The sequence below is a fragment of the Priapulus caudatus genome, unplaced genomic scaffold (genome assembly GCF_000485595.1).
Source record: "Priapulus caudatus unplaced genomic scaffold, Priapulus_caudatus-5.0.1 Scaffold1570, whole genome shotgun sequence".
Lineage (NCBI taxonomy): Eukaryota > Metazoa > Priapulida > Priapulimorpha > Priapulimorphida > Priapulidae > Priapulus > Priapulus caudatus.
The window spans coordinates 8,724-25,740 of NW_014578631.1; the positions used below are offsets into that span (position 1 = coordinate 8,724).

At 40.3% G+C, this 17,017-nt stretch overlaps 2 protein-coding genes across 4 annotated transcripts in view; one reads left to right on the forward strand and one right to left on the reverse strand.

Annotated features, from left to right (window-relative positions):
* Window positions 1-1,748: 1,748 nt before the first annotated feature.
* On the reverse strand, window positions 1,749-11,182 carry LOC106817028 (transcription initiation factor TFIID subunit 12-like). 3 transcript variants are annotated; one of them, XM_014821678.1, is made up of 8 exons: window positions 11,100-11,182; window positions 4,495-4,705; window positions 3,834-4,022; window positions 3,545-3,622; window positions 3,100-3,214; window positions 2,801-2,889; window positions 2,551-2,610; window positions 1,749-2,125 (listed from the first exon to the last, which is right to left on the reverse strand). In XM_014821678.1, exons 2-7 carry the CDS (start codon window positions 4,609-4,611, stop codon window positions 2,572-2,574), a joined length of 627 nt encoding a protein of 208 aa, XP_014677164.1. In that variant the 5' UTR covers window positions 4,612-4,705; window positions 11,100-11,182; the 3' UTR covers window positions 1,749-2,125; window positions 2,551-2,571. The 3 variants fall into 3 exon arrangements, with proteins under 3 accessions (XP_014677164.1, XP_014677166.1, XP_014677165.1); XM_014821680.1 differs by having other exon boundaries at window positions 1,749-2,141; XM_014821679.1 differs by lacking the exon at window positions 11,100-11,182 and adding an exon at window positions 9,820-9,847.
* Window positions 11,183-11,430: 248 nt separating this feature from the next.
* The window catches only part of LOC106817029 (coiled-coil domain-containing protein 174-like), a 14,786-nt gene continuing 9,199 nt past the window's right edge, over window positions 11,431-17,017 (forward strand). The window contains exons 1-7 of the mRNA XM_014821681.1: window positions 11,431-11,593; window positions 13,596-13,712; window positions 13,848-13,948; window positions 14,069-14,179; window positions 14,622-14,744; window positions 15,032-15,130; window positions 15,523-15,659. Of these exons, the coding sequence (XP_014677167.1) occupies window positions 11,540-11,593; window positions 13,596-13,712; window positions 13,848-13,948; window positions 14,069-14,179; window positions 14,622-14,744; window positions 15,032-15,130; window positions 15,523-15,659 (742 nt within the window). The 5' untranslated portion in view covers window positions 11,431-11,539. The remainder of the gene's footprint in view (window positions 11,594-13,595; window positions 13,713-13,847; window positions 13,949-14,068; window positions 14,180-14,621; window positions 14,745-15,031; window positions 15,131-15,522; window positions 15,660-17,017) is intronic.

Sequence of the window (17,017 nt, forward strand, 5' to 3'; positions counted from 1 at the left end):
TAAAACATTTGATTGTAAATCTCACAACACATATAAGTAATATCGACGCTAGTAACTTAAAAATAACTCAGGCAGCTCTAAATTCGTCAATCAGCGACCTACGCTTTAAGCTCAACACTCAATAGCATACCAATAAATAGTGCACTATGTGCCCATACAAAAATAAACGAATATGAGATTTGTCGTTTGCTAAAAATAAAACGCTAAAATAACAATTAACGGAGGATTCTTGGAAGTCTTCGTTGGCACTGACAGAAGACTTCCACCTTCACATGAATTCCATTGAGTATAGTATTTTGTCTAACATGAATTGTACACGTGCAATCATATACAATGCCATAAATCTTGTTGGGACAAAATGCCAACCTCATGATATTAATATTTTTGTCAAAACTTAAGAGCGGGTTGTGTTCCCAAACTGATATAAGTCCACAAGAACATGGCATTCACATTGAGCAGGAAGACTAAGGACTGTTTCGTACGAGCACTGACCTTGATCTCACTCAGTTCTGCAATCTGGTCATTTATTTGATCAGATTTTTAACATCAATTCTGAGCAAGCTGACCTTGTGTGCAAGTTAGATCCAAGCAGGTAAAATATGCCAACTTTGACTAATTGCTGTATGGTGTTTGCTAGGTCACATCGACAGGTTTAATTGCTTTATATGGATAAAGTTTCAACGTTAGAACTTTGAATTGTTCTGGTAGATCGGGCTCATGTCCAATCGGGCACAAGTACCGTATATGATCTTTATTAAGTAGCTCCTAATACCTAATGTATTTTTAATAAAAACACTCGTAAACACAGTAATCGATCACATATAAAAATGAAACATACACGGAAGCATGGATTACCCTCTTTTTTACATTTACCTAAATGATAACCTTCATGAATGTTCCACGATATCATACAGACAAAATTGCCTCGCATTTAATCAGTGACCCTATAACATCAGTTAACATGGTCTTGACATTGTGAATTTGTAGCAAAGATATAACACATCTGATCTAAATCAGTATTTTCTGTAAAAAATCGCTACCTTTGTAATAAAATCACCAGCTTCTGTAATAAAATTACAACTGCATTTTTGTAACATGGCTTAACTGATAAGAGAAACTTAGTAAAATCAAGTTTATTACTAAAGTTGGTGATTCTCGTTAAAGGCATACTAGGTCCATTGATTATGCAATGTTGACGAATGATAGAGTAACTGGCACCTTGTGTAGTTAATAAGTACATAACCTTATAGCCAAACGCGTATTAGTTTGTCCAATTTCACTGCTGGTTACATTACAAGCAAGACTTGAAATCGGTTGTTGATATTCATTTACGTGCCGTCAAGTCAAGTCAAGCGATGACGTAAACATTTGTGCGGCCCGTATGTTTTGGACGCCAGATGAAATGGAGGTGTCAGCGGTGTAACCACGGCCTCGGACTAAACATGGAAATGAAGTAAAACACACGTACTAATCACGGACGCACATGGACAGCCCTGACAAAAAGTTCCTTATCACGAGCGTCCGTATTTACGAAATCACTGATGATAGCATTGCGTACGGCCGAGCATGCGTGCGAAAATGTCCGGTGCACTATAAATCTGTATCACACCCGCTTCGCCGGCAGCGGTTTGAAACTGTAAACAACTGATTTCTTGGACTGCGGATTTCAATTAGACATTTCTTAGTAACCAGCAGTGATATTGGACAAACTAATACGCGTTTGGATGTAAGGTTATGTACTTATTAACTACACAAGGTGCCAGTTACTCTAGCATTCGTCAACATTGCATTTAATCAATGGGCCTAGTATGCCTTTAAAATCGTAGCAAGTCATTACAAAAGCTGTTTTTATTGCAAAATTAGTTCTTACAACCTTTCCACACACAGCACTCACAATAGTACTGCGTGGTCATTAATTTTATGATCGGTATGACAATGGCACTAAAAAGATGAAATCCTACAGCAAGTTCTGATGTTACCACTGACCTCAAGCTACACCTTCTCCAAATCATCGCCGATGACCATGTCACTAAGACGACAGTAATCTCACTCCCCACAGATGGCGCCAGGCAATCCAGGGATGAGATTAATCTTCTGTTATTGGCTGAAGACAGTGGATATGCAGCTGCAACAGATCAACACTACTGGAACTTAGTGGCATGCATCGTGTACTGATTTTTAATTTAAAGAAGTACAACATTGTTTAAAAAAAAGTAACCAAGTAATTATAGAAAGACATGCAAAAAGAAGTGTTGCTAATAGTGAGCGTTAGTTTCAAGCCCTGCATGTCAACTAAGTCGTCAAGGATATGAAATCAAAATAAGGGCATATTAATCCAGCACAAATTGCACAGGATAAATACACATTTAAGCAGTCATGTACCATAACGCTCACACTCTCTCGTACATGTATGCGCACATATTCGGCTTTTTCATATTCATATTCCCATATGACCCCATATGTATAGACACAAGCAATCAATCTTGTTCTACAAATTTATCTGTAACACCTTGCATACACAACGATGCTAAATAATAAGATAACCCTAACCTGCACACTGGTATACCATCGTTAGTATTTTTTCAGGTTCTTCTTCAGTAAAGCCATTCGCTAAAAATGGAAAGATATCAGTTTACAAACAGAAAGCAAGGCAATATTCATTAAAATAAAATGGATATTTGAAACGATAAAAACTGCCTAAAATTTCAGCAGATCTCAGTTAATTCTTATCATGGACGTATTTTATAAAAAGCCAATTGTTTTGTCATTTAAAAATAATAATAATGCCTTTCTGACATACCTGTTTGTGTGCTTCAGTTGTGGTAGACTTCTTGTAAGGTCGTGGGTCATCTGAACCAAATCCAGGTATCCACATATTCCAGTTGCGCTCTGAAAATTTCATTGAAAAAAGATTGGATTAGAATTGGTCATTTATATGGAAAATCTTAAGCATGGGAAGCTGAGACAATAACAGGCTAACGCTAAATAAATCTAGAAGAATTATGCACCCACACACATACTTACTAATTCTTCTAACACACTGTATATTATTTCCATCTATCAGGGTACACACTAGCTTTCACACGCGTTATAGAATACCTAAGTGCAGCTGTACATCCCGAACCTCAATGGAACTAGCTTGTCGATGCTTTGCAAGTTGACAAGAGTGTGTCACAATGTTTTCAATAAAATCATCGGCTATTTGCAGAAGCACCTGCGAGAAAAATTCAATGCACTTGAAAACGGAGAGTACTCTAATAACAAGTATTATTTTAAATATGAATGCATTTATTCTTGTTCAACGCATTACATCTTTACACTAACATTCAGATTATTGGAATGGTCACGAAGAATAGAAACAACAACTATGTACAATTTGAATATCACTATGCCCACATGAAAACATAAAACTCTCTAGTGTACAGTTATGTGCAGATCGCAGAGCAACAAACCATAGATTAAATGCATGAGAACTGCAAACAACGTAGTTAGCAAAACTTTAAAAATGAAATTGACCATGGCAAAGCTATTGCTGAGCACCAACCTCTTCTACGTCATCATCTAATTGCTCGTTAGGATCTATCTCCCTGACTAATTCCTGCAGTCTCCTTTTATTCAAGATCTGCGAACACAAAAGAAAAGTTAAATGTCATTGTACGCATGTAAACCTCTGACTTTTCTTTATTGATCCTACACTTAAGTATTCCGACTTGCCTAATGCAATACAAACCGACTTATTCACTATCATTGTATTGCAACAATTCCCCTATTAAGAACCAAGGGCCCTAACATGTTCACAAATGAATATGTTGTCAACACAGCTGTGCACACACCTGCCCTGTGTCCCCACCACCACTGCCTGTGGCTGAATGTGCACCAAGACTCGATTGAGTTGCCGGCGTCTGCATTGCAGGCGACGTTTTAATCATTGGCTGACCAACTGCATTCTGAAGAGTGCCAATGCTGGCATTCCCTGGCGCTGCATTAGAGCCCGCCGTAGTTGCTGAACTACTGGGCATGCCCTGTAAATTTTAAAATTAAGTATACAATGCAAGTAGGTTGAACCTGGAAAACTGGCAAAGTCTAATCATGTTAATCTTATTTGTGTCGATTAACATACATTGCAGTGAAAAAAATACACGGGGGCTCGGGGCGATTTAGCCCCCGAAATGCCGAAAAGAGCCCCGGAAATGCCAAAAAGAGCCCCCGGAAATTTGCATAGAGTTCAATGCAAACCAAATTTTAGAGTGCTATTTTCATGCACGCGAGCTTGAAATGTAGCCCCCGAAAAATAAATTATATTTTTTTCCCTGATACATTGTTATAACTAAAGCTTCAGGAATAGCAATTGGATCAGCTACTCTTTAAAATTATTCAATTTTAAACCCACCCAGTAATTTTTAAAGTAATTTAAAATTGCAGATTTTTTCAAAGTTCCAAAGCTGTAAGCTAACTCACTGATCACTGCATTTTGAAGAATACGGATGAACTTACCGCAATCTGGCTCTCTACAGCTTTAATTGTTTCTGCTAGCGTTTTTCCAGATGGCAGCGTAATTGATGATGCACTAGGAACTGTTTGGGTGCTCCCACTACTTTTGGATTTGCTCATGCTACATCCTCCCACTTCCAATGTTCACAATGTTCAGTCCTTACTTAGAGGCCAAATCAACCGCCACGGCCAAGATAAGACGGCTAAGAAGAACCTGCGTAAAAACACTAACAGTTTTCATACCGGCATCGATAAATGACATGATAATTCATGGCATAAACTAGTAGATCTGTAACGATCCACCGAAATCGAATCGGATCGAGATTCTCTTCCCTCGATCCGATCCTCGATATTTTCCCCCGTATTTTCGATTCCAATTCGATACCACTTTTTTCCTCCAATAGATGGCGGCACTACGTTATATACTGTGGAGTGTTACCAGAGCATATAAATCACCGATTTATATGCTCTGGTGTTACTCACCAGTGTTACTCAGCGACTGTGCAGTGTATATATACTCTCTAGACTCTCTAGTCTATTCACCATTTAGTATTCATTGGCAATTTCTAATAATTTATTATTGCAAAATAATGAAAATATAAAAAATAAGATAACATTTCAATATTTTGGGAATCGAATTGAAGGAATCGAATCGAGAGGCTAATATTGAGAACCGGATCGAATCGAGAGGCTTGTGTATCGTTACAGCCCTATAGACTAGTCACTGTGATTAAACACAGCTACACACATAGTGACTTACACACACCGCTTAGGGGTCGTTCACAATTAACAACATTTTCACAAGTGTACAAACCGTACGCTCAGGGGGAGGGGGTCAATGCCCGCCGTACCCTTTCAGCATTTCCGAAAATGTCGATCCATTTCCCCGCGCCGCACGCCCCAGCCGGCATCGCGCACATCCTCATGCCACGATGAGCCCCGGCTTAATAAAATCATATTTATTATAAACAGTATTCAATAATTTTGATCTGTTTCCATTTGTTTGTGCCAGAAAATTTCATTATTTATATCAAGATTTCGTTATACACGTGCTCGTTATAACAGGGTTTGCATGTAATTCATAAACATGTATCTCTATGTAGAATAGAGTGAAAAAAAATCAACATTTTTCTTCGTACACTTTTAGGGGGGGGGGGGTCTCGAAAAAGCGTACGGTTTGTACGCTTGTCAAAATATTAATAATTGTGAACGACCACTTACATGTCAGGGCTCCGTCTGGATGTTTTGAAGTTAGAGCCAAGACTTGAGCCACCAAAGTCAATGAAAAACTATAGCCATGGTTCACTTTATCGTATGTGCCAAGCAAGGCATAAACACACGTGATAACAATGCGAAAAAGAGGTGTACAAAAACATTACGACACGACAATGCAAATTTGACGATTTCATTATTCAATCGTAATTTTGTAAACAGTTAAATCATTTGCCACTTACTGTGACTTAGTGTAGTAAAATCGCCACTGTTATTTATTTGTCGCATTTTGCAAACGGAGTGGCTGGAGGTACGGCAGACGTCGTTCGTTGAACCCCCCTTTTGGCATTTGTTTGAGGGCTGAGGCAATTATTTGCGATCTTCTGAAGTAAAGTTTACAATAATGTTCATTTTCATACCTAATCCGAGTGTTTCTACTAGTACTAGCACATCAAAACTCTCAAATCGTGAACTTATTTCCCAAAGCGTTACTTCGAAATCTGCCGCCATCCGCCGCCATCTTTGTCTCGTTAAGTATGAAAGCGAATGGACTGCCGTACCTCTAGCCTCGTAAATTAGAGATACGGCTTCCGTACCTCCAGCCACTGCCTTTTCCAAAAGAGAACGCTAGCGGCACAGGCACTTGGAACGTCTCATTAAAACAAGTGCCGCAGAGCGACAGCGCTCACCTGACGGCAGGTGTTCTGATGCTAAACTCACTGGCAAACAAATGAAGAGCACCCTCCCATCACCGCGTTCGCGCTCAGAGCATATATCTAGGATACTACTAATACAGATCTAAAATCTATGATAGCTAGGCTTTGCTATACCGGTAGTACAGTAATAAAGATACAGGGTAACTTTATATATTCGTTATTATTACATGTAATGGATATGGCTCAAGCGTCGCGCGTAGTGGTTGGTGGGGAAGAGTGGGGAGGGGGCGGGTGAGGGGGCTTAAACAAAGCAGTTGCCGCGAGGATTGGCGCTGCACAGTTCATCAATATCAAAGATGGCATCTACCCTTGTGCTGATACCTCACTCCCATTGATTTGCTACAAATCCAAGTATATCAGCAGGCGAGAATTCGCTCAGCTGTGACGTTAACAACATCTGCATTGCCAGGTGCCAGGCATAATAGATTAGGAATAGTGCCAGTCACCCCAGCATCGTAAGGCTCCCCATAGTTTCTTGCTACGACCGTGGCATTCAGGGTTCATTACAGTGTCTATACAGGTGCTATCGAGGGCTAATCACTGCTTTAAAAATAATATGATTTAAGGAGCGTAAACCTTGTTCAACAAACATTGCTTTGCAATTGAACTGCGGCAACCGTAGCCTCACATCCACAATAGCAAAGACAGTTCAGCTTTGTTAACAGTCAACAACATCCATGTTTAACCCTTCTGTCTGGGGTCAAATAGGTATCGACATTACTCTACATGTCAGCAGAAAGTACATTCTGGTCCCTTCAATAAGAGCCATAAAAATGCTAGTTCACCTGCTGAAAACAAAAAAGTTTTCAATCGCTCGCCAGACAGTCCTCAGAAAATGTCTAAATCCTGGCCCCATTGACCTTTGACCTTGACCTCCAATTTCGGCACTGTGGGCTTTCTCTACCATGATGCTATACACACTCACGAGACCTAGGTCGAGCCGTTAGATTTGTGGCGAATCTGCATTTCCTCCTAATACCTCTAATAAGAGGAATTTCCCCTTCTTTACACCGTTCTGACTTTGACTTTGACCCCCACTTCGCATCAACTCTTTGAAGACTCACCCCCCGTCCCCAAAATATCATCCCTCCTCGAGCTTAAATTTGTGCCCCAATCGTGACAGACGCAACGGACGGACGCACTGCAGGGCAGCACACATCGAAGAGATCTACTATTCCACTGCACTATATGTAGATGAGCTAAAAAAAGAAATAAACAAATCCTTTATACTACAAAGCTAAATGTTCTCTACCATTTCACCTATAATCACGAAGCCGCAAATGCTCATCTGCACACCAACACAGCAGCACTACCAAGTCAGCACTGACACATAAATATACCTATATTATACAAATTATGGCAGTGTGCAACGCTAGCGTGCGGTGTACTGGTCTTGAAGATGACATTTGACCAGCAATTTACAGGTAATTATAGCAATAGAATAGAAACATACCGATAATTCGACCATCGATTATGCAAAGTTGACGAATGCTGACAGTACTGGATTTGTGTATTAATATGTACATACCTAAGCCCAAACGAGATAGTTTGTCAATATACTGCTAAATTACTAAGCAAATTTAATTGAAATCCGATAATTGAACTGCGCATGCTAAATTTATGCCACAAAAAACATGAGTTGTCGTGACGGCAACTTGTCTACAGGAGTTGAGCATCGAATGTTTGTCCCGGTAATGTTTTCCTATTTATATGCTTAGTGCACATATTATGTTGCTTGTAATCTCAAGATTCGTATATTATGTTATTCCCAGAATCCCAGAGTAAATACCATAGACGGACGATGCGCACGTCAACACAAGATAGAAATACTGAGCGCCGAGCATGTACTGCAAATGCCGTTGCACTAAATCTATGACACGCTCGCCGTGACAGCCGTTACGCCGGACAAGCAGGTTGAAACCAACGGATTTATTTACCGCGGGATTTCAATGGATATTCTAGTAACCAGCAGGTATGGACAAACTAATACGCGTTTGGCTATAAGGTAATGTACTTATTAACTACACAAGGTGCCAGTTACTGTAGCATTCGTTAAAATTGCATAATCAATGGTCGAATTATGCCTTTAAGACTTTGGTAGTAAATGCATTTCGTGTTTATTTACCATTATTTTTTTTATTGAGACGTTCCAAGTGCCTGTGGCTAGTGGTAGAAAGCTATGTCTCCACATATGCGGCACGACACGACACAGCAAAACGCAGCGCCGTTGTGCTGAAAAAAAACACATTTCGCGCATTGTGATTGTGTTCACTTTGGTTCAGTGATCAGAAATTATGCATGTGCTTGTTGTCCATTGGCTGATGGTGGCGTGAGCAGAACACATGATAAAAAACAATCGCGTTGATTCAATGATTGGTTCAACTGTCTTTCTCCGTACACGGCAGCCGGCAAAGGTCAAACTCATTTGACTTTCGCCGTCGCCGTGAAACCGGGCTGGCGCCGTGCCATGTCAGTGGAGACTGCGCCATAAGATATAATAAATTTGAATTTTGCCGGTAGGGGTAAACGACGCCGTTTCCGTGGCGTTCCGTGCCGCGTGTGTGGAGACGGGCCTGTACGCGAACGCCGGTAGACCTGCAATGTCATACACTACACTACTGTCCACAGGCACTAGGAACGTCTCAATAAAAAAAAGAAGAAGGTAAATAAACACGAAATGTATTTACTACCAGTCATAAAGGAATAATAGGTTCATTGATTATGCAATGTTGACGAATGCTAGAGTAACTGGCACCTTGTGTAGTTAATAAGTACATTACCTTATAGCCAAACACGTATTAGTTTGTCCAATATCACTGCTGGTTACTAAGAAATGTCTACTTGAAATCCGCAGTCCAAGAAATCAGTTGTACAGTTTCAAACCGCTGCCGGCGAAGCGGGTGTGATACAGATTTATAGTGCACCGGACATTTTCGCACGCATGCTCGGCCGTACGCAATGCTATCATTAGTGATTTCGTAAACACGGACGCTCGTGATAAGCAAATTTTTGTCAGGGCTGTCCATGTGCGTCCGTGATTAGTACGTGTGTTTTACGTCATTTCCATGTCTAGTCTGTGGCCGTGGTTACACCTCCCACACCTCCATTTCATCTGGCGTCCAAAACATATAGGCCGCACAAATGTTTACGTCATCGGCGACTCATTGCTTGACTCCTGGATGACATTTACGGCACGTAAATGAATATCAACAACCGATTTCAAGTCTTGCTTGTAATGTAACCAGCAGTGATATTGGACAAACTAATACGCGTTAGGCTATAAGGCTACGTACTTATTAACTACACACGGTGCCAGTTACTCTAGCATTCGTCAACATTGCTGAATCAATGGGCTTATTATGCCTTTAATGTTGCTCGACTCTATTTCACCTATAATCACCTGTAAATGCCGATCAAATGCTCATCTGCAACACACAAGTACACCGCACGCCCGCCCTGTGCACAAACAACATGAATAAGAGTCTTAAAGACAGCAAGTAGGAAAGCGTGATCGCAAAATTCGCTTTCAAGGTATTTCACACCTTCACAGCACGAATACACATCCAACAGTTTCCATCTTGGTATCTATGTGTAGATAAATGTTCACTTGTTCAAATTATAACTCTGTCCTTTCTCCTTACCTACTCCCGCCAAAGATATCTCGTGAAATCCTGCAGGAAATGTTATCTCCGTGAAAATGTAAAGAGAGTGTAAAGAGGACGAGATGTCTGTTTATACACGAGTAATGGCGGCACATTGCATGCCGGGATGAGCTGCTGCCGGCCTCCGAGCCTCCGTTTTGAGGCCCGCCAAGCCAAGCATAATGCGCGCAGCAATGACGTCACACACACACGACTACAGTGATCGATCGAAAGTAGCGCCGTTAGGGCTTTTCGGATGATACGTCCTCTTTACACTGTCTTTACATTTTCACGGATAGAACATTCCCTGCAGGATTTCACGAGATATCTCTGGCGGGAGTAGGTAAGGACAAAGGACAGAGCTATAATTCGAACAAGTGAACATTTATCTACACATAGATACCAAGATGGAAGCTGTTGGATGTGTATTCGTGCTGTGAAGGTGTGAAATGAAGCGAGCGTAGAGCAAATTTTGCGATCACGCTTTCCTACCTGCTCTCTTATTCATGTTGTTTCTTCTACTTCTACTTCTATACTGGACAGTCCGTAAGGAATAAACGTCAAGGGCAGGCGTGCGGTGTACTTGTGTGTTGCAGCTGAGCATTTGACCGGCATTTACACGTGATTATAGGCGAAATAGAGTAGAGAAACATTAAGACTTTGGTACTGGCAGTACTGGTAGTAAATACATTTCGTGTTTATTTACCTTTTTTTTTTTTTATTGAGACATTCCAACTCCAAGTGCCTGTGCTACTGTCGCTCAGAGTAGCGTTTACACACCCATGTCGTGAGTTTGGTTAATGTGGGGGTACAGTCTTAAAAATTGACAGAGGTCATCTTGAAGGTGTTGTCAACTAATTTCTAGCAAGAAAGGGGCCATTTGTTGTCGCAAAGGCTCAGGCTGTCTACAGTATACGCGTGACTTGCTGATGTGTGTTGTCCGTAAGATTCCATAAAACTTATGAATTAATAAACAATTTATCGTGACCCGAACCACATAGGCCTACCAGCAGCGTTAATAATAATATCAAGGAATTACCAAGAATAGTTATTCAAACTTATTCAAACTGAAAAACCACAACAACTAGCGCAAAGAATGAGTGCTGCTACGCTGCTACGTAGTGACAGAATCTTGAACCATGAGCGATATGCCTTTCCAATCCAGAGAGATATGTTACGATATAACAAATTTCATAGACAGTATTTTTGTTTGATTAAGCTTGCTTAAATGCCCAATTAATATATTTGATATATTTTTCAACAATAATTGTTTTTATAAAACTACTTATACGCACGTATTCTTTTGATTATAGAGGACAGCGCAAATATTTATGTCAAAATAATAAATGTCTTCTCAAGCAGGAGGTAAACAATTTCAATATGGCTGATTCCTTTGTGTGTTGATCTTAAATTTCTTATATTTCTGACATCAAAATCCTCATATGCGTAATATTGAAGCCAAAAGTACAATTTTAAATAATGAGTGATAAACGAAGCCCCAAATCAAAGAAGATCGACGTCGGTGGCTCTTCGGTAATAGCGTAATCTTATCTTAACAGCCGTCGTACTCGTACTCGTTCGTAATCGTAGGTCTACCGGTAACGGTATTATATTTATAGAGCACTAGCCCGACCAGGCTCTCCGACTGTTACACGTCGTACGCCAACGTAGTGTTAAGCGAGAAGGGAACTTGTGGCTAATAGAGCACCTGTTACAGTCTCTTTATCGGTTGCTCGGTATGGAAAAGGTCGAAAAGTTGTCTTATTATTAGTATTAGTACTATTACCGACTTGATCCACTTCTCTCTCCATCTTCGTTATATTCCCCAGGACTTTTGTCAGTTTGAAGATTAACACTTATGAGGTTATGAGGTTATTATAACTTCGTAGCTATATCATAATCCTGTATTAGAAACCAAATGTCTAAATATTTCTTACTGTATATATTTAAGAAACGTCTTGATTATGTGGTATACATCACTCATCAGGCATCACTAGTCTGATACTAGTCTAGGCCTACTGACATACTTGCATTTTCCCCTTGTGTACATATGAGTTGATAACATTGCACGTTCCAGTGCGCCCGAACCTCCATAACCCTCTGGTTTTTTCTAAACTGTAGTTATTATTTTTTGTCTGTATATACGTATAGGAAAGCCAGTTTGTGAATTTGTGTGTTGTACTTGAAGCATTTGCTCCGGGAACTGCAACAAACGTGTGAACAAGTGCTGCAAACAAATACTTAAAGAGAGATTCCTTTGATCTTTCAAGCGGCAAATATAAAATTAGGCAAAAATGAATTATTTTATCATTGTATGCTTGTACCTGCCTATATATGTGTGATAGGTGAAAAAAAATTGCTCAGGAATACGTTCATTCAAAGCTTTTAAACTACAAAGTGAAACGTTTGGGTCGACCGAAAGGTTACCATTGCTGCTATGCGGCGATTGTTCCGCACCGCACACTTGCCGTGTTATGTATGTATGAACCATGCTATTTAAAATTATACACTGGCATACACGGCCAATGGTTTTTCTGGTCACGTACATGGCTAGCTGATAGAGAAAGGGCAACGTTTTTGTTGCTGGGAGATTATAGTATTCTGAGCGAGCGAGTGAGTGAGTCGAGAGTCCTGTCAGGTCAGGTCGCTGTCAGGTTCGGATTACGTTTTGTTGGGGTTTTAGCACGTTCTATCTCGAAAATGGTTACGGTAAAAATTCAGAAATTAATAAAAAACAGCCGAGGTGTCTCTCTGTCAGACTGTCTAGACTACAAAGTTTGATTTCATAAAATGATCTATATTAAAAGTTATGATATCTGAAAGTGGCTACATTGACTCGATTGAAATTATGGTTGCTCAAATATAAACAATATGGCGCCTACGGAACCGCAGCGAAAAGCGTTTTTCGAGTTGTTTCTTCGATGAGCAAATATAGGCTTGATACATATTTTTACAGTTTTATTTTCAAAGCTAACGTTCAGTTAAAGTGTAGTGAGTTATTTACTGACGTTTTTACACTGGTTTGTTACACAAATTTACGTGGAAAGTTTGAGGGAATCTCCTTTTAATATAGAAACATATCATTATTGTCAATGTTACTCTACTTTCCACATCTACCAACTAGTTTTTGTGTGCATTTAGTGAGCTTGTATATAAACATGCGCCTGTGTATTCTTTGTCAAGTGAGTCAATGGTAATATGACACAGTTGTCTTACTAACAGTGACAGCAGTGCTAGACCATTCTTTTTATGTCCCATATATTAATTTCTACATTTTCTATACTTGCATTATCAAGATAAAGATTGCAATTATATTAGATCCTACAGACCCCCTGCATAATTTTATATCACACTAAATCCAAAAAGCCGAGGAAAATTGCATAATTAAGCGTGGTAGTAGTAAATGACTAGGTTAATTCTAATCTGGGTGGTTCTTGTAAAGTCTAGTGTTCTATCTGCTAAAGTCTCCAGATGCACAGCATACATACACACAGTGAAACTGAGATGGACTTGCGTGTATTGCTTCCATTTACAGTTGGTCGATCTTAAGGCAGAACTTGCTAGAAAACAGGAGCAGGCCAGACGGGACAAATTTCAAGCCGAAGGTGAAGGGACCAGAGTTACAAGGTCACGCGCTGCAGCAGGAGATAAAGTACGTAGTGACACAGACATCTGTTGTGTAACTAATGGGTAGAAAAATATGGAAACTGCCAGATCTTGTATTTTGCATAACTTGTGTAATGTGTTGAAGTGGAGTCTTAAAACTGATACATAACTACCTGTGTAGAAACCCTTGCCTTGGAGCAAGAAAAACGTTGGCATTGAGAAGAGATCAGAGCGAGATATAGAGCAACATGAAGAAGAGGAGAAGAGCTTTAGCAATTCAAGGTATAAGGAAGCGTAAAAATTCATTGGTGTTGTTAATGTTCATTCTCATGTGAATTTCGATATGAATGAAACTGGTCAATCAATGTGTTTATTTGACTAGTAATGTGTGGTTGTATGTAGGGCGGCTCTTGAAGCTAAGGTGAAACTATATGAACACATGTCATCTGGATTGGCAGCGTCAGATCTAGAAAATACAGATCGATTTCTGGTGGACTTCGAAAGGAAAGCCAAGTACGTGACCAATCAACTTAGAGGGGGAATGGAGTGGAAGGATTCAGTGAAGCACTCATTCTATTTTTTATTTAATTTGTATCGCGTCGCATTCCCTGATAAAAGTTCGATCACACAGGCTTGTGCTATCCAAAGCCAAACGTAGATCAGTTAATGCCTGAAACACGAACTTCAACCTTGCTTAGTTTTGACAGTAACCTGAAGCCCTGTGTACACAAAGCATTTCATGTTGTTTGGAGCAAACGCTCATGTAACGAAGGTGGCAGATTATTGGTTGGTAGATTGTTTATAGTATTTTCAAGGGGTTGGATCTGCAGTTGCCTAATTAATTCCAAATTGGATACAGTATACACTAGGTTAGATCAGGAATCTTTGTTGTGCACATAGGTCGCTTAGTTTTAGGGGGTTTTAGTAACGTGTAACTGTGTTTTATTGAATTTAGAGAGACGATGGCAACACCGACAAAAAAGAGGGGAAGGCCGCCAAAGAAGAAGAATGCAGAGGATGAAGCCGATGGAGAGATGTCGACAGATCTGACTGACGCTGATAGTCTCGAGGCGGAATGGTGAGGAGAAAATTGCAATGCCTGGTCCTGTGATACGCTTATAAATGCCTCTGTGTCGTTAGTCATCTAGCAAACAGAATAGATTATTATAACAAGATTTTTTGTAGCTTTGCAGATAAATTATTCGCTAAATATCTAATGAGGCATTGGTTCATATTTAATTAATATTCTTAAGTTAAGATACAATCTACTTATATATAATTATAAACAACCAATAAGTGTAATCTTAGACTTATTGTAGAGTAAGTTGCTTGTGAGTTTGTTTGATCCTATGCTATGGATTTAAGGGTCGACTACACAGACGCGTTGGGGAGGTCAAGGCGATGCTTAAAGAAGGACCTTCCAGATGTAATCAAAATGGATAGAGATCTAGGCAGAGGAGCTGAGTAAGTAAAACAGTTAGATATATTGTGCCTACTATTAGATGTATATGGTAAGATTTAGTAGGATCAATCTTGTGCAGATGAGGCGCACGGCGTAGTTATGTTATGTCGCTCGTCTGTCGTAATGCATTGGGCGTGGCAAGGACTCGTTCTCATCGGTAATGGATAGATTGTGAGATTATTTCACAGCATAGATAGCTGCAGTGAATATGGAAATTTGCGGCATACCACAATTTTGCGCCTCTGTTTTATTCGCTTGGTGTTTATTCGATAATCTATACTCCTGCTTGGTGTTTATTCGACACATAAACTTGTTTGTGCGATGACCATCTCCTGAAATAATAAGGAGAGTATCGTGTCTGTAAGTGTAACTGGTATTGTGTTTGTTTCGACAGAGAGAGGGCCGAAAATCCAGACTTGCTATCTGAAGACATGCGTCGTGAGAGGGAGAGGGAAGCGTGGGAGAAGCAGGCCCAGCAGGAGGCAGAGAAACCTGTGGGGCCAGAACATTACCAGAATGTTAGGAACAACGGTATGTTTTTCACACATCGTTATGTGAGAGGACAAATAGATTAGGCTGTAAAGATCTTATTTGATCTTCATTTTTAGCTCGCCTTGACATCGTCATGGGGTGTCGTCCGTCGTACGTCCGTCTGTCAACATTTGGCAACGGTCAATGATAACTCAAGAACAGTTTGACCCACATGTTTCAAATTGTATATAGTTGTTACTCCTATGGGAGAGGTTTGAACGTCCTATTTTGGAGCACGCCAGTCGACCTACTTTCGAGTCACGTCCACTTTTTGGCAAAAATGGAAATGGCCATAAGTCAGTTCAGGTTCAAAGGATTTTGCTCATTTCTAGTATGTGAATGAATAAGGACTGGCCCCAAAACATATCACACGGGTTTTGCTATTTTTTTTAATTATGCAAATTAGGTAGATTTTGGCAATTTCATTATGCATTTCAGTGTCTGCCTCAGTGAAAAAAATACACGGGGGCTCGGGGCGATTTAGCCCCCGAAATTCCAAAAAGAGCCCCCGGAAATTTGCATAGAGTTCAATGCAAACCAAATTTTAGAGTGCTATTTTCATGCACGCGAGCTTGAAAAGTAGCCCCCGAAAAATAAATTATATTTTTTTCCCTGGTCTGCCTACGGTCATCAATAACTGATGAACCGTTTGACCCACATGTTTAAAATTGCATACAGTTGTTACTCCTATGGGAGAGATTTGAACGTTCTATTTGGAGCACGCCAGTTGACGTACTTTCGAGCCACGCCCACTTTTTGGCAAAAATGAAAATGGCCATCTAAATTCATTCGATTTTGTTAAATTTTGGTATGTGAATGTGTAAGGCTAGCCCCAAAACAGGTGTTACTCCTATGGGAGAGATGACAAGGTCCTATTACGATTATTTTGTCTAACTGGTTAACTACTCTACAATCATACCCAGGGGTAGAAATTAGTTTGAAAATTTACAGGCCCGCCGGTCCTGTAGGTAAGGGATTTTACAGGCCCGCCAGGCAAATTTCAGGCCCGCATCATTCCCTGGATACCGCAGCATTTTTAGCTCATCTGACATAGTCAGATGCAGCTTGTAGAATCGCATGATCGTCCGTCCGTCCGTCCGTCCGTGCGAGCGTCCGTCCGTCCGTCCGTCCGTCCGTCAACAGTTGGGCACAAATCTAAACGGCTCGACGTACGGTCACGATATTCGGGACGTGGGGGGGTAATCCGAAAACGAGTTGGGATGTCGAAGCTGGGGGTCAAAGGTCAAAGGTCAAGAGGTGTAAAAGAAGGGGGAACATTCCTCCCTTAACTTAAGGTATAGGGAGGAAATGCAAAATTGTGGCACAAATTTAAACGGCTCGACCTAGGCTCGTGATAG